Genomic DNA, 23,184 nt, shown 5'->3' with positions numbered 1-23,184 from the left:
AATCACGCTGAGCTGGATCGAAACATTGAAAATTCATATAGGTATAGGATTCTTGTATTCAGGCAGCTGCTATGAATTAAAAACAAAAGCTGCGTTTTCTTTATAAGACTACCCGTACAAATAGGCGCTCATAAAGCTAGGTTCAACCTGTAAAATCGCGAGCTTCCCCGCGCTAGCCATGGCATTAGTTTTATACTTCGAAGTAAGTGTTTTGTGCTTTAAGGATTTCAATGCTGGTTTACTCCATGCCAAGAATGTTATAATAGTAATATTACATGGCACATACATCTATGAAATGCCTCATTTATTGCCACGCCTCAATAATCGAGGCGTGGCATGGCTGGTGGTGGTAGTGGAATTTTTCCAAGATGGAGGTATCATGCATGCGAAATATAAACACTTTTCGTTTCAAAACAGGCACTTATTCGACAGCAAGCCTAGTTCGTGCAAAGCTTGAGAATCAACGCAAGCAAAAATGACATGCTCGGTATTAGCATAATAGCACTTTAACCCGCTTGTACGCACGCTACACGTTCAGGATATTCATTGGTCTTATTAACTTCCATTGAGTATTATATAATACAAGCGTTGTAAGTTATGCATACACTGATGTAACATTTAAATGCAAAGAGAACCGATGGCTGGATCGCTGGTGTACCTCTTCGACGTTTGGGTTGGCGAGATGTCGGGTCAGGACGCGATCCACGACATGGACTTTATGGTCCCAGCGGGAACTCGTCTGGACTTGGCCGACGGGACGTTGTGCTTGCCGGACGAGATTCGCATTCATCTGTGAAATGCAACGATATATATAAATACTAGCAACACTACAAGGACAACCTTTCATATGATACTATGCCAGCGAATACTATATGCTGTTGGTAACTGAGGATACTGTAGCTGCTTGTGCTTGATCAGTAAAGTGGGTCCTGTAACATCAATTTCTTTGTTAACTTATCACCAACATCAAATCGTTTTGCCACCAACACGTGGACAGCAGAACATCAAAACAAGAGTTCAACAAAAAGCGCAGTTTTCAATCAATTGTTTCCAGATTAAACATCAAGCAATCTTCCAACTTTTGGTCATCCCGGCTAGCAAAAAAAACTACGTCTTTTGATTACTGAATACTAACTCGTGGCCGTGCAATTCGTTACACCGTTATTCTCAGATAGCAATTATGTTCACGAAACGATTGCAGGGAGATCTACCTATTCTCACCACATAATAAAGCGATAATCTTTTCTTTGAAACTGTATCGCTCCGTCATGCAGAGAAAAAAAAATGTACCAGTGCACTGTCAGCGACCCCTGACTTCAGACGCGGTTTACGTGTAGCACCGGGATACGGCAACATATAACTTTACCAGTTTCTTGCTGTGTCCAAGTAGCCAAAACTTGCTGGGCAACATCGAATTATCAGCATTTTTTTCACTTCCAGTTTGTGATATTTTTAAGGCTAGCATATAAACGATGCCAGTATCCAGACTTACATGTCGATGCTGTTAGCGTAACCGATAAAGTGGCGTCTGAAATTTTTAAAATTATAAGATTTTGAAAAACAAATGAAAATTTGATGGACCACACATCGCTTCTTCAGACAACTTTGTGAAGACCGCCAGTCAAAAAAATGTACATAGCCATGGACTCAGGCGACATTTGCGAATTAACTGTAAAGCCTGCTCTGACAGCTGTAATAACAACGGTTAGGCTGTTCAGCCAGCTAAAACTGTCCGCCCAGTATACTAGAGGCGAATAATAGTTTGGGATGACATAGACTTTTTTCAAGCAGAAATAAGGACATTCTATTATTCTTAATTTTCTAAAAGTATTCTAAATTTTTATTTGATGATACTGAGGTCAACTAAGGGGAGTGGGTGGCACGCGAAGCCAAAGCAAACCGCGGGGTACTCTCGAAGCTGGGCCACCCGGTATTTGCGATGGCAAGTCCAGCAATATAGAAATCGTTGCTATCCTCGCTCATCAGTGTGTGCCTCTCTGATGGCCTTGGCTACACGATTTGGAAAATAATTATTACCTGTTGTTCTAGCACTTTTTAGCTGTTGCACGATTCCAGCCCCTACTAACCTGTTGTGGGCACTGATGGACTGTTGCTCGTTCGTACGCAATATGAAAATCTGTTACAGTATACTTATTGCATATTTATATTTTGTAAACATTTGGTTGTCTCTTCGTGATGTTGTTTTTTGTACACAACTTTAACGCGTTGCAGTGTTACATATTGAACCTCTTACTTTACAAATTGTTTTATTCGATAGCACTGTTATTTTTTGCAAAAGAATAATTTTCTATAATACTTATTACCAGCACTACACATTACAATAAAATGAGGGTTTACTTCTATATTTTAGTGTAAAAGAGCTTACTACACTTAACAAAATTATGAAATTTCATAATCTACGTACTTGCAACTCGAATTGAATGCTTTACTATCGATTTTTGCAGGTCCCTAGTTCGCAGTGTCCGAAGCACTCACTACGTCTGCCTCTAATTTGTTGATGTAGATATGCATGTAAATGTACGTGTGTAGTGTGTGCTCTAGTTTGAAACTCGAATTTGGAGATGGTGAGCCATGTTCACAGCTCGAGCCAGCTGTTCGGCCGCGTAGTCTCTCAAAGATCCGTCCCCGAATCGAACGGACCACTTGTACACGCTGTCTGACAGACGTAGTCCAACAACTCCTCCAATAAAGTTGCTTGTTTCCTCTGAATCATCTCCCAGCCTTTGCTCCTCCACTACCTTCCAGCGCAGTGGCTGCCAAGGTTGTCGATAAATAGCCGAAGTAGCTGGTCTACATCGTAGAATTCATCTTGGGTGGATTCTTCGGTAAGTGCTAGTCTTCGAGCTCGAGGTCGGCCAGGGGTCCGCCTCACTGGTACACTGGCCATAGCAGCGTCTACACCAAGTAGACCGAGAAGTGATAGCGTAGCAATTGCATGTGAACAAATCCAACCTGAACGCACGAAGGATTCACACGTGCAGTGGAGGAACTGTCGAATTTGCTGTATGATGTGATCACGCCAAATCGGAGCTAGTTCGAATCTAGGTGAGAGTGTTTGAGCCATGATCAACACTCTGTGTAGAGAGAGTAACTCGAATTTCACTTCATTTGCCTTGATCCCTCTCGATAATCTTCCCTTCAGAGAATGCAGAAATTTTACAGCACACGCTTGATCAATATCAGTACCTAACAACCCTTGGCTGCCGACAATGTGCTGTGACACGTTAAACACAATCGTGGTCAATTGTCTGTTCCGCCCGCGTCCACTAAATACCTTCTTGTAATTGCGTGCTGTCGATGTGCTGCAGCTTTGGCTAGCATCTCAGGGGGAAGAGGCCCTTCGCAGTAAAGCGTACCCAAATTAGGGCACAGGTTCTCTCCACCGGCCTTCAAGATGTGGGGTAAGATGCCGTTTAATACGCCGGTAGTAGATGCTCGTGAGCTAGGGACGCATGTCTTTTTAATCACACAGTGGTGTGATTCAATGCCTTGCTGGCTCGGAGTGATACCGCCTACAGCAGCTCCGTTGATGTGCCAACGATTCCACCTCTCCGTTAGATAAATATCTTTGAACCGCTGAGCGTTGGCATCCTCTCCACGTGCTATCCAAGTTTCGATGACCACCACCGCAAGCTTTAGAAATTGAGCATGAGTACGAGACGATTTGAGTAGATACACGTCCGGCTTGATCATCTCCGCGAACAGATCAGCATCGACTAAGAGGGTCTACTTTTTGAGCAACTGCCGCACCAAGTGTGGCCAGCAGGTTACCAGTAATAGTCGGCCAGGTTGACTGGAAAGCAGACGCAATAACGTCGCTGTGGTCGAGACTGCCGAATTCAACATTGACTTCAATGTCGAGGAATGCCATGGCTTTTTCGCGAACGATCTGGAACATCCGAGCATATACAGCCGTCGATTCACTTCGAGCAAACATATACACCCAAGGGAAAAACCAATGCACACCCTTCCCGCGAGACCATGTCACAGCAGTGGATCCACAATCCACAACAGTCCAACCACCGAAATGAAGCTTGTATGTACCATCAGTGGCACATACAAGCTCATTTCCCTGAGCTCGCACTGAATTCGCGATGTTAGGGAAGACTTGTCGAGAACTGACAATAACCCCGAAAGATGTCCCTTCATCTTCTTCGCCAGACACCGTGAAGGTGTCGAGAACGATCATTTCGTCCATGTAAGAATCTCTCGGGTCTGTAACCGACATGAACTGTTCTCTTGACATACATACATACGAGATCACTCGCCCACGCTGTTAAAGAGGCGTGGTTTGAGATCTCCCAGCCATTTGCACTTTTGACTAAAAACGCTTTCCAATTTTCCAGTTGCTTCCTCGTCGGAATCAGCCGAAGTCTTTCAGGCTGATGCCTAAATCTGTGCAACAGAGTAGACCGAAGCTGTTGAGCTCCCCCATCCCACTCGAAGCAACGAATCAATCTCCTCCACGAGCAGAGGTTTAATTCCACGACGCTGAACCGAAATTCCTATTGCATCGTGTTGTCCCGAATCCTCCAGCTGATATGTCGTCGGTACTCCTTGGTATCGAAGCTCTTTAACTTTGAAGCGATGTTCACTGCGCTCATGGGAGCGACAGCGATATACCCTAGCGAGAATTCGATCTGTCTCATAGCGAGTTTCGTAGGTGTATATGTTGTCGCTTTGATCGATGATTGCTGTTCTAGCCGCATTGAAAGTGTCAAACACGCTAACCGTTGAGTACGCATGAGTGATTGCAGCTCTATCTCCAGTCTGTGATGTCTCTATCGCCTCCTCAAACTCATACTCCATTCTCGGATATGACTCCACCAATTTCAGAGGCTTCGGAATCGCTTTGGTTGAGTATTTGTTGGATCACGGTTGCGTTTGGTATAAATCGACTACGTCGCGAACTTGGACCACCTTCCGCCATGATGCCGCACCGAATTTTAGGCCGACCGGTACTTGAGAGAAGGGATGTACAGTTGATTTTCGTAGTTGGAAGAAAAGAGAAGTACGTTTGAAAGGACAACATCGGGTTGCCAATTGCCAAAGAATCTCCGTGTGTGCTTTTTCCGTTTGTAGGTGGCTCGTAGTGGCAGCTGTGGCTTCGGTAGCGAGTGTGCCAAATGGTGAAAGGCTTTCCTTTCCTGTGTTTTTATTCCACTACTTATTGGCTGCCATGGTTGTGTTTTACAACATATCATCAGCACAGGTAACAGGTAAGTGGCAATGATGACCAACAGGTAACCATACCTGATTATCGGTTGCTAAACAACAGGTCGATCAGTGCTCACAACAGATTAGTAGTGGCTGGAAGCGTCCAACAGGTAAAAAGTGCTAGAACAACAGGTAATAAATATCACCCATACGATTTGAGTCCCAGAACAATCGGTTCGACTTGAAGACCATGATAGCTTCGAACATGACGGGAGTCAATCTGGCTCCTCGGTTCGTGATGACATACTGAACAATCTCTCGTCATCGAAGAATGATATAGTCTGCATCATGCTCAATTGTTTGCGTTCTTGTAGTTCCTGATTTAGTTCGTCGTCTCCCCGAAATAATACGCCGAGGCGTCGGTGCTGGTCAAATCTCTATACGGCCTTTATATAGAGCGAGTTGAGCTTGAAATAACGTTGAAGTGAAGGGCAAATAGTGCAATTCTATATTGCAATACGCAATTGCATGATCACCACGGATTGCAAAACTCAATTGCACTCAGAAAGCGATGTAAGCTGCAATATACGTATATATATATATAACCCTTGCCTGTTTTTCGGTCAGAGAGATAGTGCCAACTGCAGAGAAGTTTAAAACGCGTAGCATACGCAGGCATTGCAAAGTTGATAAGGAATGCAGGGTTCGATGGCCGCATTTGGTGGGCACTGTGCAGCAGAGGTCAAGTTTTATAAGTTAAATCACTCAGTTTCGGGTCTTATTTATATAACTAAAAAGCTTTTTAAAACTTGATTTATCTAAGCCTACTTTATTAAATTAAGCTTGCTATAAAAATAAACTTGCTGGCCCATTATGCAAAAGGTGCACTGTCACTTTTTCAAAAAAGTTTCATTTTATTATTAACATTAAGTTTCGGAATTGTTTCAAACTCAAAAGTTCTTTTTCTAGTAAACATTATTTTTTATTTTTTAATGTTATTACTTTTTATTAATTCAATAAAATAATAATAATTATATCTTCTAAAATAAAATAAAAAATATTATGGATTTTGAAACAATTGTTTTGTACTTTTTCAACTGAGAATACGATCTCAACCAAAAATCATAGTTTGATCTTGTAAATCACATTCAGAAGCTTGATCACAAATAGGACAATCTAAAGGATGATTTATTAAAAGAAATTCTAATACACTTTCTCGTGAATAATATTTGTAAAACTTATATTTATTAGAAAAATTAAATTTAATAAAAATTAGAAAAATAATGTTTTCAACTTTATGACAACTCCGCAACCAAGTCGCCCACGAAGGCAAAAAGTGGAGACAGGTTGAGCAATTCGAATACATGTGGGCTGTCTCCAGCAACTGCGGGTGGTGGCACGCAGGGAGTCACCCCCAAACCTGGGTTTGCGGAACATTGTTACTGCTATGTACAGACGGCTTCGCCAGGATGTGCACCGACTCAGCAGGTTAATGTCCTCAAGAGGTTCCAGAACCGGCGCAGTAGCGGAAGCAGAAGGAGCCCAAGCTAGGAAAACGCATAAAGTTTGTAAGGAAGCTATTAACTATACTACTTTACTATTACTATCTGTCGCAATCCCTCGCCACATTAGAGATTATGGTACTGTACATCACTGCATGATATTCTATTCTTAAAAATCAAATAGAAGGCCAATTTAGCATTATCATCATTACTGCATGGTATTCTATCCATTCGACCAGCATGTACACATTATGGACGTCGATAATGTCTGAGCAAGGCTCTTCGGTGCGAACCTCCACTTCGTATTGGCTCATTTTACAATTTATCGTTTTTTACTCTACCGCACGGCCACATCAAGCAATCATGAGCTGCTGCCCTTCCGTCATGGAGCCGTCCAAGGAGACCGCCGCCAATGCAATTGTCGCAAGGACCTTCCGCAACACGAAGCTCTTGTCGCCGGTCCTCTCCAATCCAAGGCTGGTTTGATTGCCATTCCCGACATTTTTGGCCCGGACAGTGGTCGTATCAAGCAGGATGCTGAAGCATTGGCCAAACTGGGTTACACTGTGGTGCTTGTGGACGCCGCTGATGGTAACTACCCAGTCACTCTCGACGGCGTGGACATCCCAGCATGGCTGAAGAGAAACAGTTTCGAGAAGGTAGCGGCTGCCCATGTGGCTAACGTCATTGCCTACCTGCAGGAAGAGATCGGCGTGGAGTCCATCTGCAGCTACGGTTACTGCTGGGGTGGGTATGTTGGTGCGAAGCAGTCGGCCCTGGAGGCCCCTGCTATCAAGGGTCACGTCTCGTTCCATCCCAGTTGGATTGCCGAACAACTCGTGAACGGTGAAGGTGCCGTGGAGAAGATGACGGAGAGCATAACAGTTCCTCAGCTTCTATGCGCGGCTGGCAACGGCCCTCCTCTTGTCAGCGAGGGTGTTGTGGTCGAGAAGATTCTTAAGGCCAATTTTGCTATCGCCAAACAAAGCAACGTGGTAAACTTCCCGGATATGATCCACAGCTGGGTGTGCCGCGGTAACATCGACGATCCTCCGACGAAGGAAGCTGTGAAGAAGGGGCAATTGCAATAGATTTGGTTAGCTGTTCAGCCAGCTAAAAGCTGTCCTCCCAGTAAAATATGTTATAGTAAGTATAATCCTTTTTCTATTGTATGTGAAGCATTTAACGCCGTTTTGAGCTGATCCCAGTAGGCTATTTTACTCGATGCAATGACCAGACCAGTGTTGCTCATATCCATTGCACGTTATGCTACTAGAGAACTCAGTATTACATCACAAATCTTCGATTCCAAGACTTGGAATGTGTGGAGATATAAAAAATGTTTCACAGCGTATGACAATTATCAAAAAAAAATAAACTTCAATTAAAGAACCCCTGATGTTTGTCTGGAGTTTATCAATCATTTCCCCGCGTTCAATTTTTAGTTTTGCTGAGGTAGCAGCAGCGTACTGGGTAAGTGCTATTTGCATAAACGCACAACAGAAATTAAAGGCAACGCCTTACGCACGATAATGCTCGAATTTGATACGCTGAACCCCCGCTTCGATGCTCGTATTTCATATACACCACGTACGCCCCTTTCGCGTTATTTAGAATCGAGTATCGCCTTAACAAAATTCGCGTAAAGAACGGCGGCGCCTGAAACTATGCCAAGCCCCGCGAGAACCACGACAACCTTAGCCCACTTAGGAAGCGGAGTGTTGTCCTTCGTCGTGTCAAGGATTTTCTGTGATTGCTGGGAGATGAACTTTGATGTCGACGGACTATCCATTTCGTGAGTGGCATACCAAGTAGCACCCACTGCACCCACCCTCTCCTCATTATTCGTCTTCTGCGCTCCCTTGAGATGTCGAACTTTGTAGTAAGAGTCAGAACGCTCGATGGTTGACGCCGCAGTGGTATTGATTAGCGCAGTATCTTCGGCTACGACGATCGCTACAATAAGAGCCGCGAGGAGTGTCGGATATAAGGTGAAGGTCATGCTTGACGTACGAGAGCCTTCGTTATAGAGGTAAATTCCTCGAATGGCCGGCTCGCATTGTGCGAGCCGGTCCCTGTACGACATCGGCTACAGATGAACTGTAAAGACGTGGTTTAATACACTATGGTATTGTAATACTAAGTAGTACTGTAGAGCAAACATCATTGATGAGTCCGTTAGTAAAACTCATGAGATAGGAAGTATACAATGTAGTCGTGCACCACAAACCGGACACTCTAGTGAAGAGACTCTCCATTATACTGAAACGCTAGCTATTACAGTGTACTGATCACGTGACTTTACATGTAGCGGCTAAATGTTTAACAATCAAATGCTTGAGAGCTCGGTGAAGAAGAGCGCATGGATAGAAGAGCACAGAGATTATTCTACACTAACTTTCAGGGAAATATCAGCTGTGTACGATGTTTATAAAATATGCACTATATGCATCACTCCCGATGGTGACGCCGCCTATGAAATAGCACCTAAGCTATTAACACTGCACATCTCTCGCAATCAGGGGTAGGGGGGGTGGCTTCCGGAGGTCTGCACAATATTGTCATATTGCTGCCTTTTGCTGATTCCTATTGGTTAATAGCCAAAACACAGAACAGAACAATGCCATATAACGAGTTTAAGAACGCTGTTACCACTATTCACTACGAAAAAGTGGTTTTTGGACTGGTCGTAACCCAAAGTCCTACCTCGTGTGAGACTACATACCACCACTAGTCTTCATACATAGGGAAAATTCCAATGGGGAACTCGATTTGAAAAATAATTTTAATTGGGGACTCACTTTTTACGGCAACTAATTCGTACTCATATTCAAATAATCTAGATTAGTGCTGAGACCAGATGAAACACCTTTGAAACCCTTCGTTCCGCTTCTTCTCCAATCTCGAGCTACAAGAGCACTAAAACACGTTTGAAAGATTACGAGTAGCGACATGGTTCGTATAGGTTCCCAGCAACTTGTAGAAAACACGAAAATGATAATCATAGTGAAGAATCGATTGGTCTCGGCCTCCGGGTCCGTAAGATGTGATACCAGTTTGAGAGGTGCTCCTCGCAAACATGCAAGACGGCAACACCATATTATGTCTGACGTGGGTAGGAAAGGCGGGTACCTGTCAAGAGCTCAGCCGAGTGACGATCGCGACGTCTGGTACTCATGCAACCCTCGCACAGGAACGTCACTAGCCCCAGCTGAAGCACTGACTCAAAGACTACGGTTGCAAAATGGCAGTGAAAGACCTGAAATTAGCTTGACTTATCATAGGTATGGCACGACGATTTGTATTATCCAGCGCAGATATGCCAGGCTTGCTCCAAGTGCGATTGTTCGTGTCTGCTGTCAGTGGGGGGGGGGGGGGGGACAACGCGCAAATGGACATGAATTGGATTGGCGTTAGGTGCTACCATGACGGTTGCACTCGTGCAGATCTCTTCTTCAGAAACACCGATTAGTACAGTCACGCCGTGAAGTGGGGTTGCTTCGAAGAATTTGAGGGGAGATTCACTAAGTGTTGATAAATTGTTAATATGCTACTGCTAGAGAAGATCGTCGCGGATATGAAGCTCCCATTACGAGCGGCATTCGCCCAATGCACGCGCAACTATATGGTAATGCCCAAAGCATGTCTCGGGAATGTTGTCGTTGTACTATTTGAGATGACAGAGCTGCAATCGGGGGAGCATACGAAGTGGATGATCCTTCCTGGTGTGCATGAGTCACCATTAGCCTTGTCAGCCACACCGAAACGACTAGAAAACAACTCGGGACACATGTGGATGATGTTAACCACCATAAAAGGCAGCATAACCTGTTCTGTTCCTTCTAGATATTGGTGGAAAAACATGTTTCTTTAGTGGTCGCGAACGGGCAGTGACGTGGCAACGGTGCTACTAAGTTGGCACGAACACCTTTGACACCGAAGCGGGTGAGGTATCTACGGTAGTACGAGCACAATACGTCGGACAGCATAATTTTATTGGGCTGTAGACATCAGTCATCTGAAGCCGAATAAATACCGCAAATGCTTGAGCGGCATCCGGGTACATTGAACGAGCGCTGGCGTGCTATCTGAAGCGGTAGTTCAGCTGGCATATGCTGTTGATGCTGCCAGTGTTTGAACAACCCGTTGGTCCCAGAACGCCGGTACTGTTAATTGCTTCTTTCTGGGGCGCCTGACAGACTCACAGGAAAGTGAGTCAAAGGTTACTAGAGTTGCAAAGCCTTCTCAGATACTTGGTCGATGGAGCTAATAGGATTTTTAATGAGTCCCCCCTCCCCCGAGGAGGGTACTTTTGAGCGGTGGGGGCCTGCGGTAGCTCAGTCCCGCGGTGCTGTGAGCACGATGAAGGCGTAGCGCCGGTGGAATGCCCGGCAGGTGACCTGCTGAGGATCATCGAAAAGTGAACATAGGGAACAGACGCAAGCGCAACGGATTGTGGAGCACCACCGCGGGTAGGTATGCACGCATCCGTAGAACAACTAGTCGGTCAACTACCAGTGAACTCTCCGGAAAAGGCATTTATGAAAGTGGCCTTGTTGAGCTTTGCGGTTAGCAAATTAGGTTCTTCGGTGACTTGGTTCTAGTTGAGGCTGTGATCAAGTGATATCGTGCCGGCGCTTAACCCCGCACATATCCGTGTGTCGAACGGGACAACGTTGCAGGGATGTCGTGCGGATTGGATTTGGCTCACTAGGACTCAAGTTGTCGAAACTGCTTTGAGATTATCCTTGTGCTCGAAGTAACAAAGAGGCGGCGAACCAGCAGCGCCTTGACCTCATCAAGCGCGACCAGGAGGTGATGGGCGGTGTGGCGAAGTGGTTCTGCGAAAATTTTTGATCGCTGAGGTACTCTTGCACACTGCGGCCGAACGGCCGACCATACTCCGACCTTCCGTGTAGTTGCAATGCTCACCTTGTGTGGGCCGATTCGCTCTTCGGGTGATCTCGGAAGCGACGCTTGGGCTGGTTTCTTGGACTGTCTGCGTAGACAGCGGGACGTTCGGCAGCGACGGGGATACTTCTACTCGCTGCGTCGATTACGGTTTTGAGTTGTCGATCTTAAGGTATGAGATCGCACTCTGTCGATCTTAAGACGTAAGATCGACGGTCTTGGGGGGGGGGGGGGGCGAGATTGGTCTTGGCCCGAGGGGTATCTTATGTTCGGCAAATCGCATTCCTTCCTTTACGCGCTTGCCGCTTCCTTTAGCGGTTGGCCTTGAGTGAGGGTTGACGGTCGCCCTGGTCAAGCAATCCAGGCGCTCGAACTTCGATCTTGCGTAGGTATGCCTGTAGCGCGTCGTCGGGTGGGCCAAAGTCGATCCCTTGCCCGGAATAGCGAAGACGAAGAACACTTGTTAAGTATGAAGAAAAAATAACTCTGTTTAATGGGTTAGCCTCGTCCTATGTCAAAAATTGTGGCTCGAACACCTGCTGTTTTTATCTCGAACTCCCGTGTATCACTCGCTCTTTCGTCGGCTGTTTAAGCTGCTGGCGGGTCCAAATCGTGGGTCCTTTACCTTATGGTCGCGTAATCCTCCGCAGACTCGATAAATCGTGGGTACAATCGACTTGGACAGGTGTGGTGTATACCACACTTGAGATCGCCATAATGGGTGGTGGTCCATCTTGACTGATTGGAACTGATCGTGCCCAATCTCGGAATATTCTGAATCTGCTTCACCACAGCGGCGCGTCCAATCTTCCTCGTGATGTAGGGCAGCTACTAAGCCGTCGGACCAGATGTGCGTGACAGTAGTGAGAGCGAACGTTTCTCTCGTTCTACCGGCGCAATTATCACCGCCGATGAACCGAAACACAGTTTCGCCAGCTTGTGTCGCACGGATGAGCCCCCAGATGCTTGTCGGAATTCTTCTAGGGCTAAAAAGATACGCGCTTGTCAGCGACAAGATGCATGCGACGAAATGGTGAAGCCATCGTTTGAGTAATATTAGAGGGATGCGAGGTATGAGCAGTAGTGCTTCTTGGAGACAGAACAAGCTCCTGTAACCCGAGCAGGGAACTGAACGGAACTCGATTTTCAATGAGGCTCTGAGAGCTCCCGCAAGCAGTATAAAAATCACTGGTCAGGTGTACATGTACGATAGAGAGGTGATGCTTGGTCTCGTGCAGTATTAATTGCACATATGGTGTCTGCGCCCTGATTAACCACATCGAATTCTCGAAGACGCTACCACGGTCGTTACACACATCTCGTGTCACTCGGTGTCATTAACACCATCACTGTTTCATAACTCGGAGTAGGTCAAAGCAGGTTGCACACGCGGGTGTCGGGAGTGGTGCCACGTTGGGTCTAAAGTCGAGTTCGAAATTAGAAACACCTGAGGGGCTGTCCACAAAACTGGCAATACGGTTAGCGCGATTTGTAATTTATGACGGAGGCACCATAACGGCGAAAGCGGGTTACAGAAGTTGCACCAAGCGTCGACGGATTGTCGTGGAGATTAAATCTGTAAAACAGTCTCTTATGTTGAGCGAGGAATATTGTGACCACATCGATTCTTGCTGGACGGGGCAGGAACGATTATAGACGGCGGGCTACTAGATTCTGACCAGCAGGAGAAATGCACTATTGTGATTACAATATTAAACATTCGTTCTTGCGCTATCGACTATTAATCTGATCCGACGATAGATCAATGCAACGAAGTGCGTGCAAATGGATACAGAAGGCCCTATGATGTCTCGTCGCAGTAGAAACCAAAGTATTTCACAATTCATATCGCTTGTCAGTCGCACACACACACACACACACACACACAACTCTAGAACCTGGGAAACTGAATTCTGAGCAGCGAAGTGGTACATATAAAGTTGGTTTAGCGCCAGTGGTCATAATGCACAAAATGTCACAAGCAACTACTACTAAAATGGGCTATAAAATCAATTAAACTGCTTCACATCCCTATGATCCCTTGTTGCTGCTGGAACAGCGACAACGTTTCATAAGAAAAACAAAATACAGCCTGTTGAGCGCACTCGCGTGGCTTCGCACGACTATAGTGTAAAATGTTATCAACTGGCTTTCGTAAAATATACAGTATAGCTGGATTATCACATGACTCGTATCTACTGTAACTGGCCAGGTATTTATCCGTTACCAGCTTTCACTGTAGATAGGAGGAAGCTCGCAATTATCAGGAACATTCAACTCTGACTTTGTTAAGGACCAGGTGGTAGCCATGGTCGCTCAAATATATGTCATCGCCTGATTGGCTAGTAATGTGTCCGGCTCCCATAGATCAGTCAATAAGATGATTGCAATTCATCACATGAGTATCGTGTGCTGATGCACCTACTTTTGTAGAACAATCTATCTACTTATGAAATGGAGGGGCCCATTACATCACCCTTAAGGGTGCACATACGGAGCTTAAGTGACGGGCGCAGAACAAATCAATCAACGCGGGAAAGGAGAACGGGAACTCGGCTACTGACTTCGTCAACTATTTGTTTCTATGCGTTATGCGATCTGTTGGTGCTAGACGGTAGGAGTGTATGGGTCATGCGAGCTTGGAGTCGCCAATACCTAAACTGACCTGGAGACCGTCAATCTTATACCTCAAGATCGACAAAGCCCGCGATCTAATACATTAAGATCGACAATTCAAAACCGTAAAGTGCACAGCGGCAAAAGTATCCCGCTGCTGCCAAACGTCCAGTTATCAATGCAGGCAGTCCAAGAACTCAACTCAAGCGTTGCTTCTGAGGTCACCCGAAGATCGAATCGGCCCACCGGATGGTACACTTCATGAAAGATCGGATACTCCCTCCGTCAGCAATTCGAGTGCAGTGTGCAAGAGAGACGCAGTGACCAGCAATTTCCGCAGAGCCCCTCCGCCACATACACAATGCAGAACTCGAAGCACTCTACGAGCGTTGATTCATCGTCCTGCGTCGATCTACGACAGTTGCTACAACTGCGACGAAGTTTCACTGGGTCAACCTCAAGGCGGAAGACGTCACCGTGCTCGAAGCGGAAGGTTGTCCCATGCTGGACCCGAGCGGCGCGTCAAAGGTATGCGTCTGGCTGGAAACGACGGTTCGGAATCAAAGTGGGACCCTGTATTGCGGATGCTGTCGTGATCAGGACATTCGGTCCTTTGTTCGGTACTTGGAGTATTGCTGCTCCTGCGATCCAGAAACCGGTGACAGTTCCAGTGGTTGTGTTCGTGGAGAAGCACGCACACTAGCTTGTTTGGCATCGGCTTAAATAGCCGAAACTATGCGATACACAGCACGAGGCATTGTAGAAGACCAACACCGGCGCAGCATGCATTCGCTGAGGGGCCTGCGGAGCCACGATCATGTATCGAGAGGGTATCGACGATCTGACGGTCCATTTCATTGAAGTGGGCATCCGACCTGTACACATTTTATATGCGCCTGTGTAGTGAGTCCGTCTTAAGCCCGACCGTTCTACAACGTTACAGCGATGATGCGGCCTACCACCCTATACGGGCTAAGCCCAATCCTACCGTCGGTCTGTGGCGCGGTAACCACATACATATCCATACAACACAGTCAACGTCTGTGCCATGCTGGAAAGGAAATCGGCTTCAACATCACGTCACGCATTCACGAATTTCATTGGTCACCATATCTGATCTAATATCTACCAATGGCCGTAGCCCTACCATGGCCACCAATCCGATGGCTACCATTCCTATATTGATAACCCAGCGTAGAAGTATCACTAGATGGAGGTGTCGTCGGGCTCTTCCTGGGAAGCGCTGCTATGGAGCCTGCTTGCTGTAGACAACGCGGCCCGCAATGCGGCCGAGTCGCAATTTGCTGCGCTCAAACAGGCCTCCTGTAGCGACGAACTGCTGCTAGGTTTGGTGCACGTCGTGCACTCAACCAGTCCGGATGACATCCGCGCGCTGGCTGCTGTCCTGCTGCGCCGCGTGCTGCTGCGCGACGCCGTATCGCTCTGGCCGCGGGCCACGGACCAGGCCCGCGCCGAGGTCAAGCGCGAGCTGCTGGCCGTACTTGAGGCCGGCGAGATGAACCGTGGCATTCGTCGGAAGGTGTGCGATACGGTGGGCGAGCTGGCCAGCAGCATCCTGGAGGACGGCCAGTGGGATGGCCTGCTGCCCACACTGCTGCAATGGAGCAATGCACCCATGGTCACACTGCGCGAGACTGCGTTGCGAGTGTTGGAGATGGTGGCCATCTTCCTGGCCACCCAGATGACTCAGGCCGAGACGTCGGAAACCATTACGTTGGATGTCACAGTACTGCAGACCATGGCCAAGGGTCTGGCCGACCGAGAAGGTCGCGTGGCCCTCAATGCGTTGCGTGCTTTGAGCATGCTGCTGCTCAATTTGGACGCTCTGGACCAAGTGCCTCGGCCAGAGCTGCTGGCCAGCGCTGTACCACTTGTACTCGCTGTACTTCACGCTCTACTAGTCACAAGACAGTTCGACGAGGTAATGGAAGCTCTGGAAGTCCTGATTGAGGTGGCCGAGCCCCACGCGGCCTTCTTTAAGCCATGCTTACGCGAGTTCGTGGACACTATGGTGCAAATCGCCGACGCTCCACGTGATGAGAGCGACGACAATGCCATGCTCGATGGCTGCCGCCAATTGGCCATGGAGTTTCTAGTGTCTTTGGCTGAGCAGGCCCCGTCAAGGTGTCGTCGGCTGCCCAAGAACATGTTCGTGGAGACAGTGTACCCGGTGGCCTTCAAGATGATGCTGGAATTGCAGGACATTGACACGTGGGACGTGGCTAATTGCGAGGACGAGCAATCTGCCGGTGGCCAAGGTATTGACCAGGAGATCTCCAACTTTGACGTGGGATCCGAGGCCCTGGAGCGGTTAGTCGGCGCACTGGGGGCTAAGCGCTCGCTGCCTACATGCTTCGCCCTTATTCAGGAATATGCGGCCCGTTCGGACAATTGGGTGAGTCGTCACGCGGCCTTGGTGGGTCTGTGCCAGATTTTGGACGTACTCGACGACGAGAACTTGGACGCCATTGTGCGCCACTTGCTGACTCAGGCCAACGATCCCCATCCTCGTGTATGCTGTACGGCCGTCGATGTCATCGGCCAGCTGTCCGTCGACCAGGCTCCGCAGTTCCAAGAGGCCTACCACCAACAAGCTCTCACTGTGTTGGCCCACTACCTTGAAGACTTTAACAAACCACGTCTCCAGGCTCACGCTGCTACCGCTCTGCGTCAATTTATCGACATGTGCCCGCCTGAGCTGCTCACTCCGTACTTGGAGAAGATGTTACATCAACTTTTCGCGCTGCTCCAACACGGCCAATCTCTGACTTCAACAACAGGCCAAACACACACACAAGCGTTTATCGCTGCACGAGTTGTCCAAGAACAAGCTATCACTGCTATCTCGTCAGTGGCCACAGTGGCCGGCGCGTCTTTCACGAACTATTACGCTGCAGTGATGCCCCCGTTGCAGCAGATTCTCATGAATTGTCTTCAAGAGAGTATGCAGGCTGCGGCCGCATCGCCGGCCGTGCTCAAGCCGCAGTCTAACGCTCCCAGTTCATTCACTCTTGGTGGAATTACACTCGAGTGTCTGAGTCTCATCGGCCAGGCTGTTGGCAAGGAGGTGTTCTCACGTGACGCTCCTGCCATCCTCAAGGTGATGGCCGAGATGCAGGCCACGCCGTCGATTGTCGGCAACGAGTTGATCCGCACGTATCTACTGCAAGCCTGGGCCCGCTGCTGCACGTGTCTTGGCCATGATTTCGCGCCGTACTTGCCGCTTGTGATGCCTACACTTCTCGAGGCGGCCACACAACAGGCCGAGTTCGAAGTGGACCCTACGACGCTGTCCAGTGACGACGACGACGACGAAAGCGGCGGATCTACGGACAGCGAAGACATCCAACTAGCTCAAGTTAACGACAAATGTTTGAGTATTCGCACATCTATTCTAGAAGAGAAGGCCACGGCCTGTCAGCTGCTGGCCGGGATGGCAACAGACCTGGAAGACGCCTTCTTCCCTTACGCCGAACAAGTGACTCAGGTGCTGGCCCCTTTGTTAACCGAGTCAGTACACTCGGACATCCGCGCCTCGGCCATCCGAGCGATGCCTGCACTCGTCAAGTGCGTGGCCATCTCCACTGCCGCCCCGGCCAAGGAGCACAGCGAAGTGGCCATCAAGCAGATGGTGGACTTCGCTCTTGGCCGACTAGTTAACGCACTAACGTCGGAGCCCGAAGTGGATCTGGTTGTAAGTATCATGCAGAGTATGATCCGCTGTCTGACTGACGCACGAGCGCTGCACCCGACGCTGGAACTTAACGAAGCGCAGTTAAGTGAGTTGGTACACGGTCTACTAGTGGTTCTAGGCGACAGTTTCCAGCGTCGCGCAATGCGACGAGGAGCTGGTAGCGACATGGAGGCAGAAGACGAAGAGGACGACGCGTCTCAGTCCAGTGAGACTCAAGTGGCCGAACAGGAGCTACAGTTCGTGTTGGCGGAGTGTATCGGGACGCTGGCCAAGACTCATGGCGCTGCGTTCTTCCCCGTGTTTATGACTCTGTTGTGGGAGAAGGTGGCCGCTCTGGCCGCCCCTGGTTGTCTAGTAGAAGACCGTCGTCTGGCCTTGTTTGTAGTGGACGATGTACTGGAACATTGCGGCCCGGCCATGCGTCGTCTGGACGTCTTCTTACCGGTCCTGGAGAGTGCGTTACGCGAGGTTAACGAGCCCAGTCTGGTCCAAGCTGCCGCGTTCGGTGTCGGAGTGTGTGCGTCTCAAGGTGGAGAGGCCTTCGCGCGACACGCTGATCGGTGTCTCCAGCTACTTCACAACGTTGTGGCCCACCCGAATGCACAAAGTTCGGAGCAACGCAACGCTACAGACAACGCTGTGGCCGCACTAGGCAAGTTGTGCGAGTACCAGTCGGGCGCAGTAGACGCCGCCACGTTGTTCCCGCAGTGGCTGGAGCTGCTTCCTCTTCGTGGAGATTTAGAAGAATCTCTCGCTGTTTCTCGCCGACTATGTGGCTATGTGAATGATAGACATCCTCTTGTGTTGGGAGCACCGGACTACCGACATCTAGGCAAGGTGGTGGCTGTATTATCCGCTGTGGCCGACGAGAAATATCTGCGCAAGATGAGCAAAGCGGTGGGGGAGAAAGAGGCCTCAGCTCTGCGTCAAGAACTCGCTAAAACGCTCACAGGCCTCCGCTCTACGGTTCCTGAACAGGTCATGGGCCAGGCTTGGGCCTCGTTGCCAGCTTCGCAACAAGCAGCACTGCACGCGCTGTTCGCGTAAGGTTAGTATCAAGTCTATGAAGTTTTAAGATTTTCATAAAGTCGGTAATAGTAGCTGCATAACTTTTGGGAGATTTCAAATTTTAGAATCTGGAATCTGTAGATATTAAGATAATCTAAGGATTATCCGTTTGTGGCGCCTAGAGTAGGCGTCGCTCCGTTACGTCCTTTGTCCAGATTGTTAACTGTAGAATCGCGTGACATGCCTCGAGCTTCTTGAACAAGGTGGAAACGGTGACGCAGAAAGGCCATTTCCAGCTCCCCTCGAAGCATTTCGGCTGGATAATCCTCGTGGACAGTAGCCCATGTGCCTACCAAAGCCATGAAAATCCGAGAATCCAAGAAATCAGGCATCACGACGTTGCGCATGTGGTCGTAGCACTCGTTCTCCACTTCATCGAATGTTGTACGACATGCCACCTCTAGCTGCGCTTCCACACGTTCACGTAGTGCTGGGGCGAGTGGAATCTGCGAGCGTGGATTATTTGGATTCAGATATTTGTCGTAGATTTTCTTGGCCGACCGCAGTACAATCTGGTAACTTGGCAGTCTTCTGTAGTGCTCAATCTCCTCCCAGAGCATCAGATTTTCAGAACAATGTTGAAAATCCAAGAACTTACGGAACGCTTGCATGCACCCTGGATATGTTAGAAAAACATCCAAGTGGCAAAGCTCCAGCTTCCCCGCTTTTGCTGCTTGATCGACAGTGGCCAAGTGTGCATCTGCAGGAGTAGATTTACTGTCTCGACGCAGTTCCTTGTAGTAATTTGACTTGACGAAGCGCGGGAGCGAGTCCTGCAGCATCCCGTGGCGTACACGATTAGCGATTTTCTTGAACATGTCCACGCTTGGATTCGAGAGTCTCGTGAAAATCTCATCTCGCATGGTCTTACTCATATCCACCTGCAGTCGAGCGCTGGGGACGATGTACTTGCGGTAGATTTTCTTGGCGGAATGCTGAAGAAATTCGATACCTGGTAACAGCTTAAAATCCTCCACTTCTTCGCAGAACGCTAGCAATGAGTCGACACCTCGTCGAGTCATGAAGAGCTTGAGGTATTTTTTGGCATAGGGATCGTTCAGCAGCAATGTCAGTTCTTGTTCAGGCGTAAGAGTTTGTTCTTCCTCGAGTTTTTGGATGGATTTTCGCCGCGCCGCCCCTTGAATGGAGTCGGGAAACGAAAGAGGGATAAGTTTCGCAACCGGATAATGCATAGCAGTGTCAATAAGCTGGAACTCTGCCAGTCCGTCCAGCTTCTTGTGGACAGCCTCACTCTCTTCGAATCGATTGCCACGTCGTGTAAGGTGTTTGGCGTCTGGTTTGACCTCTTTCGAGTGGTCCAGATATTCCTGTGAGCGGCAGAATCCGGGCCAGATTTCGTCGCTAATACGGTTAAAGACACCCATCTGGATTTCGTAGAATAACTTGGGCACGAGAGCTCCTTTATTCTCCACGACATCGTGGATTTCTTTCAACGCTCCATTATCTCCCAGCCCGACGATAAAGTTTTTGGACGCCGGAGAGCAGTACCGGTCATAAATTTTTCGAGTCTTGTTGACCACGAACGACAAGTTTGGCAATCGCTTGCAGTCCTCGACTTCCAGATAGAAAAGCAGATTTTCCAGCGCCAAAGCTTCCATACAAAATGTCTTGAGGAACCGTAGTTTAGCTGGATGCGCTAGAATGCCCAAAAGGGAAAAATCTTCCGCCTCGTCCAGATTATCCGTGATGTTGGCAGCCACAGTTCCTGTAGCCGAAGCAACCGCAAGAGGGGTGGGTCCGTTGCCTGATCCAGTACTAGACGATGCTCCAGAGTTAGGAACGATTGGGGCGCAGAAATCCTGCATCTTCCGGAATAATTTACTCTCTCGGAAGCGTGGATACACGGATTTTTCCAGCGCGATAAAGCAGATTTGCTGTGCACCGGCGTAGATTCCAGCGGAGATATTATCTCCTTCGAGCGCTTTTTCGATATCCTGCAGCATTTGCGCCGTGACACAAACGGGTGAAGGCGCTTCTGGGGATAAAAACTTGTCATAAATCTTGCGTAGACGCCGGTGAGTGTACGAATGGGACGGAAGATGCTGCAATTCGTCAATTTCGACCCAAAATCGAAGCATGTCCGCTCCACTGGGCACTTTGTTGGCTTCCGCGTACTTGAGGATCATCTTGAGCGTCGTTGGATCCGTTAGTACGTCTGTTGTAAACACAGGAGCCAGATTTTGTACCAGATCAAGCGCAGCCCGAGAAGAGCCAACTGCTCGTCCAAAGCCTTTTTCAACAGTAGACCGGAGGATTCCGTGCTCATCAACGTGAGTTTCGACTTCATGGTCGTCATGAAAAGGGTTCGGATGGATGTCATTGGGCAAAGCCTTGGGCGACGCAATGCTGGGCTCTATAATCGCCTCCTTCGTCTCGGATGATGAGGAGACTGCGGCTAACGTAGCGGCATCCAGTAGCGAGCTTGAGCTTTTATCAAGATCTCCAGACTGGTTAAACAAAAAGCGGTAAGATACATGTAGCGGATAATATGAAAAAAATGAAAATTACCTCAGTCGCTGGTAAAGTTTTCACGAGAAATGAATCAAGACTTTGCGAAGTTTCGAGTCGTGACTGTGCTCCTAAACGAGTGACTACTATACCACGAAGACTACGGAAAATCTCTTCTTTCGAGTCACCCGCCGCAATGCGACGATCGTACTCCTCTTTCGTCTATAAAGCCAACATAAATTAGGTACGAGGAAAATAAAGACATTGTTTTATGAAGACAAACCTCTTTAAATATCACGGACGCGTCCGGGTCGTCCACCGATGCAGCGGCTCCCATCTCGACTGAGTCACGTCGATTCCTGTCGCCCGCGTCAAGCCACGATGCTCGTCCAACGCTTTGCCGAAGAAAGTGATGAACCTGCCAGCTCAAGTCGAGGTGGAAACTAATTTCGGCACAACGAAACTCGAGCTCTGAGCAAGGTGCTATTGATAGAGGGAGACCACATTTGCCAAGCGCATGTGTCACTATAAATGGCGGAGATTTTTGTAGATGCTCATTTTTTTCTATGACCAACGTTGTACACAGTGCATCACACGCTTTCGCTGCTTTAGACATTTTTTTTTTTATCATATACGGATATTATATAGTACATGTGGAAGACCATTTAGACTAAGTGCTCTTATTTATGATTGTTATTTCTTAGCATCTAGTTGGAGAATTCCTCGCTCAGGTCTACTTTACCCGCATACTATAGACCAGATAGCTGTCCCCGCAACTTCGTAGCAATATCCTTCGTGCTTGGCACCTTCTCGGCCAAAATGAGCATCAACGTCAGCTCTCTGCGTCCATAAGATCGTAACAACGTTGCAAGTTGATCATCCTTGTATCGAGGGTTCGCTTTCTTGAACATAGCGATGTAGTTCGTCCACATAGTGAACAGCGGACTTTCAAACAACTTCTGACCCCCATTTCCAAGTTTCAGCCGCTCGAAAATCAGCGCTGGAGGTGCAACAGCGAGAGACCATTCCCGTAACAATTCCGCTTCCAGTCGTCTACCAATCTTCGCAGTTTTCGTCACTTTCCTCGCCTCAGTAAACAACTTTGCCAATGTTGCATCACTGTAGTATACTCTCAACGTTGTTAGCGTAGACAGGCGCGTGCCGAGGTTTTTCTTGCGGAAATCGTCCGTGTACTTGACCCAGGCGGTAAAAATCGGGTGATTTAAGAAATTTGTACCTAATGTCTCCAATTGTAACATTTCGAAAATCGCTCCCGGCGTTCTGTTAACGCTCAGCCAATATCTTGTCTGTTCCGCTTGTATTCGACTCGCTAATGATCCCGCTGAGCCACCAGAAGACTTTGCCACGACTAACATTTTAGCCAGAGCTTCATCGTAGTATCGCGCGTTCAAAACGGAGAATAAAGTCGTTGATCTCGTCGGGTTTGCGTTGTTAAATGCGTCTACGTATCTCACCCACGTATTCAATTGAGGCTGGTCAAAAAGTCGAGCCTTGGCAGTTTCGAGCTTCAGCAATACAAAGACATCGTCGGGACGTTTCTTGGTACGAAGCCAGTGCCGGATCTGCTCTGTTTGGATACTAACAGCAAGACTTCTGGTCTTCCGTATCTTCTTGGCTGTTTCTAGCATGATAGCCACTGCTTCATCTCCGAATCGAGCGGTCAATGCCGCCAGTAAGTTCATTTTCTGCGTAGGATTCTCCTGG

General features: G+C 48.1%; 9 protein-coding genes across 9 annotated transcripts in view; 3 read left to right on the top strand and 6 right to left on the bottom strand.

The window, feature by feature from the left end:
* Positions 1 to 637: 637 nt before the first annotated feature.
* PPTG_23698 (hypothetical protein) lies at positions 638 to 796 on the top strand (the record flags this gene model as incomplete). The annotated part of the gene is made up of 1 exon (XM_008912505.1): positions 638 to 796. One exon carries the CDS (start codon positions 638 to 640, stop codon positions 794 to 796), a length of 159 nt encoding a protein of 52 aa, XP_008910753.1.
* A 1,673-nt stretch (positions 797 to 2,469) lies between these two features.
* Positions 2,470 to 4,249, bottom strand: PPTG_23697 (hypothetical protein; the record flags this gene model as incomplete). Its single annotated transcript, XM_008912504.1, has 4 exons — positions 2,470 to 2,677; positions 2,760 to 3,221; positions 3,296 to 3,737; positions 3,793 to 4,249. The coding sequence occupies 4 exons, from the start codon at positions 4,247 to 4,249 to the stop codon at positions 2,470 to 2,472; spliced, it is 1,569 nt and encodes a 522-aa protein (XP_008910752.1).
* Positions 4,250 to 4,410: 161 nt separating this feature from the next.
* Positions 4,411 to 4,830, bottom strand: PPTG_23696 (hypothetical protein; the record flags this gene model as incomplete). Its single annotated transcript, XM_008912503.1, has 1 exon — positions 4,411 to 4,830. One exon carries the CDS (start codon positions 4,828 to 4,830, stop codon positions 4,411 to 4,413), a length of 420 nt encoding a protein of 139 aa, XP_008910751.1.
* A 2,114-nt stretch (positions 4,831 to 6,944) lies between these two features.
* Positions 6,945 to 7,771, top strand: PPTG_15435 (hypothetical protein; the record flags this gene model as incomplete). Its single annotated transcript, XM_008912502.1, has 2 exons — positions 6,945 to 6,965; positions 7,049 to 7,771. 2 exons carry the CDS (start codon positions 6,945 to 6,947, stop codon positions 7,769 to 7,771), a joined length of 744 nt encoding a protein of 247 aa, XP_008910750.1.
* Positions 7,772 to 8,286: 515 nt separating this feature from the next.
* On the bottom strand, positions 8,287 to 8,682 carry PPTG_23695 (hypothetical protein; the record flags this gene model as incomplete). Its single annotated transcript, XM_008912501.1, has 1 exon — positions 8,287 to 8,682. One exon carries the CDS (start codon positions 8,680 to 8,682, stop codon positions 8,287 to 8,289), a length of 396 nt encoding a protein of 131 aa, XP_008910749.1.
* A 3,220-nt stretch (positions 8,683 to 11,902) lies between these two features.
* Positions 11,903 to 13,525, bottom strand: PPTG_23694 (hypothetical protein; the record flags this gene model as incomplete). The annotated part of the gene is made up of 5 exons (XM_008912500.1): positions 11,903 to 12,050; positions 12,295 to 12,419; positions 12,498 to 12,577; positions 12,981 to 13,010; positions 13,471 to 13,525. The coding sequence occupies 5 exons, from the start codon at positions 13,523 to 13,525 to the stop codon at positions 11,903 to 11,905; spliced, it is 438 nt and encodes a 145-aa protein (XP_008910748.1).
* A 1,864-nt stretch (positions 13,526 to 15,389) lies between these two features.
* Positions 15,390 to 19,109, top strand: PPTG_15434 (hypothetical protein). The gene has a single exon (XM_008912499.1). It carries the CDS (start codon positions 15,418 to 15,420, stop codon positions 18,967 to 18,969), a length of 3,552 nt encoding a protein of 1,183 aa, XP_008910747.1. The 5' UTR covers positions 15,390 to 15,417; the 3' UTR covers positions 18,970 to 19,109.
* Positions 19,110 to 19,459: 350 nt separating this feature from the next.
* Positions 19,460 to 21,796, bottom strand: PPTG_15433 (hypothetical protein; the record flags this gene model as incomplete). The annotated part of the gene is made up of 4 exons (XM_008912498.1): positions 19,460 to 19,521; positions 19,589 to 21,166; positions 21,612 to 21,681; positions 21,743 to 21,796. The coding sequence occupies 4 exons, from the start codon at positions 21,794 to 21,796 to the stop codon at positions 19,460 to 19,462; spliced, it is 1,764 nt and encodes a 587-aa protein (XP_008910746.1).
* A 412-nt stretch (positions 21,797 to 22,208) lies between these two features.
* Positions 22,209 to 23,184, bottom strand: part of PPTG_23693 (hypothetical protein) — a gene marked incomplete at both ends in the record, with an annotated part of 2,425 nt that continues 1,449 nt past the window's right edge. Inside the window, one exon of the mRNA XM_008912497.1 lies at positions 22,209 to 23,180. Coding sequence (XP_008910745.1) covers positions 22,209 to 23,180 — 972 coding nt within the window. The remainder of the gene's footprint in view (positions 23,181 to 23,184) is intronic.

The sequence above is a fragment of the Phytophthora parasitica genome, assembly GCF_000247585.1.
Source record: "Phytophthora parasitica INRA-310 unplaced genomic scaffold supercont2.47, whole genome shotgun sequence".
Taxonomy (NCBI): domain Eukaryota; phylum Oomycota; class Peronosporomycetes; order Peronosporales; family Peronosporaceae; genus Phytophthora; species Phytophthora nicotianae.
The sequence above is the reverse complement of the archived record's forward strand: the minus strand, read 5'-3'. Positions and strand labels throughout refer to the sequence as shown.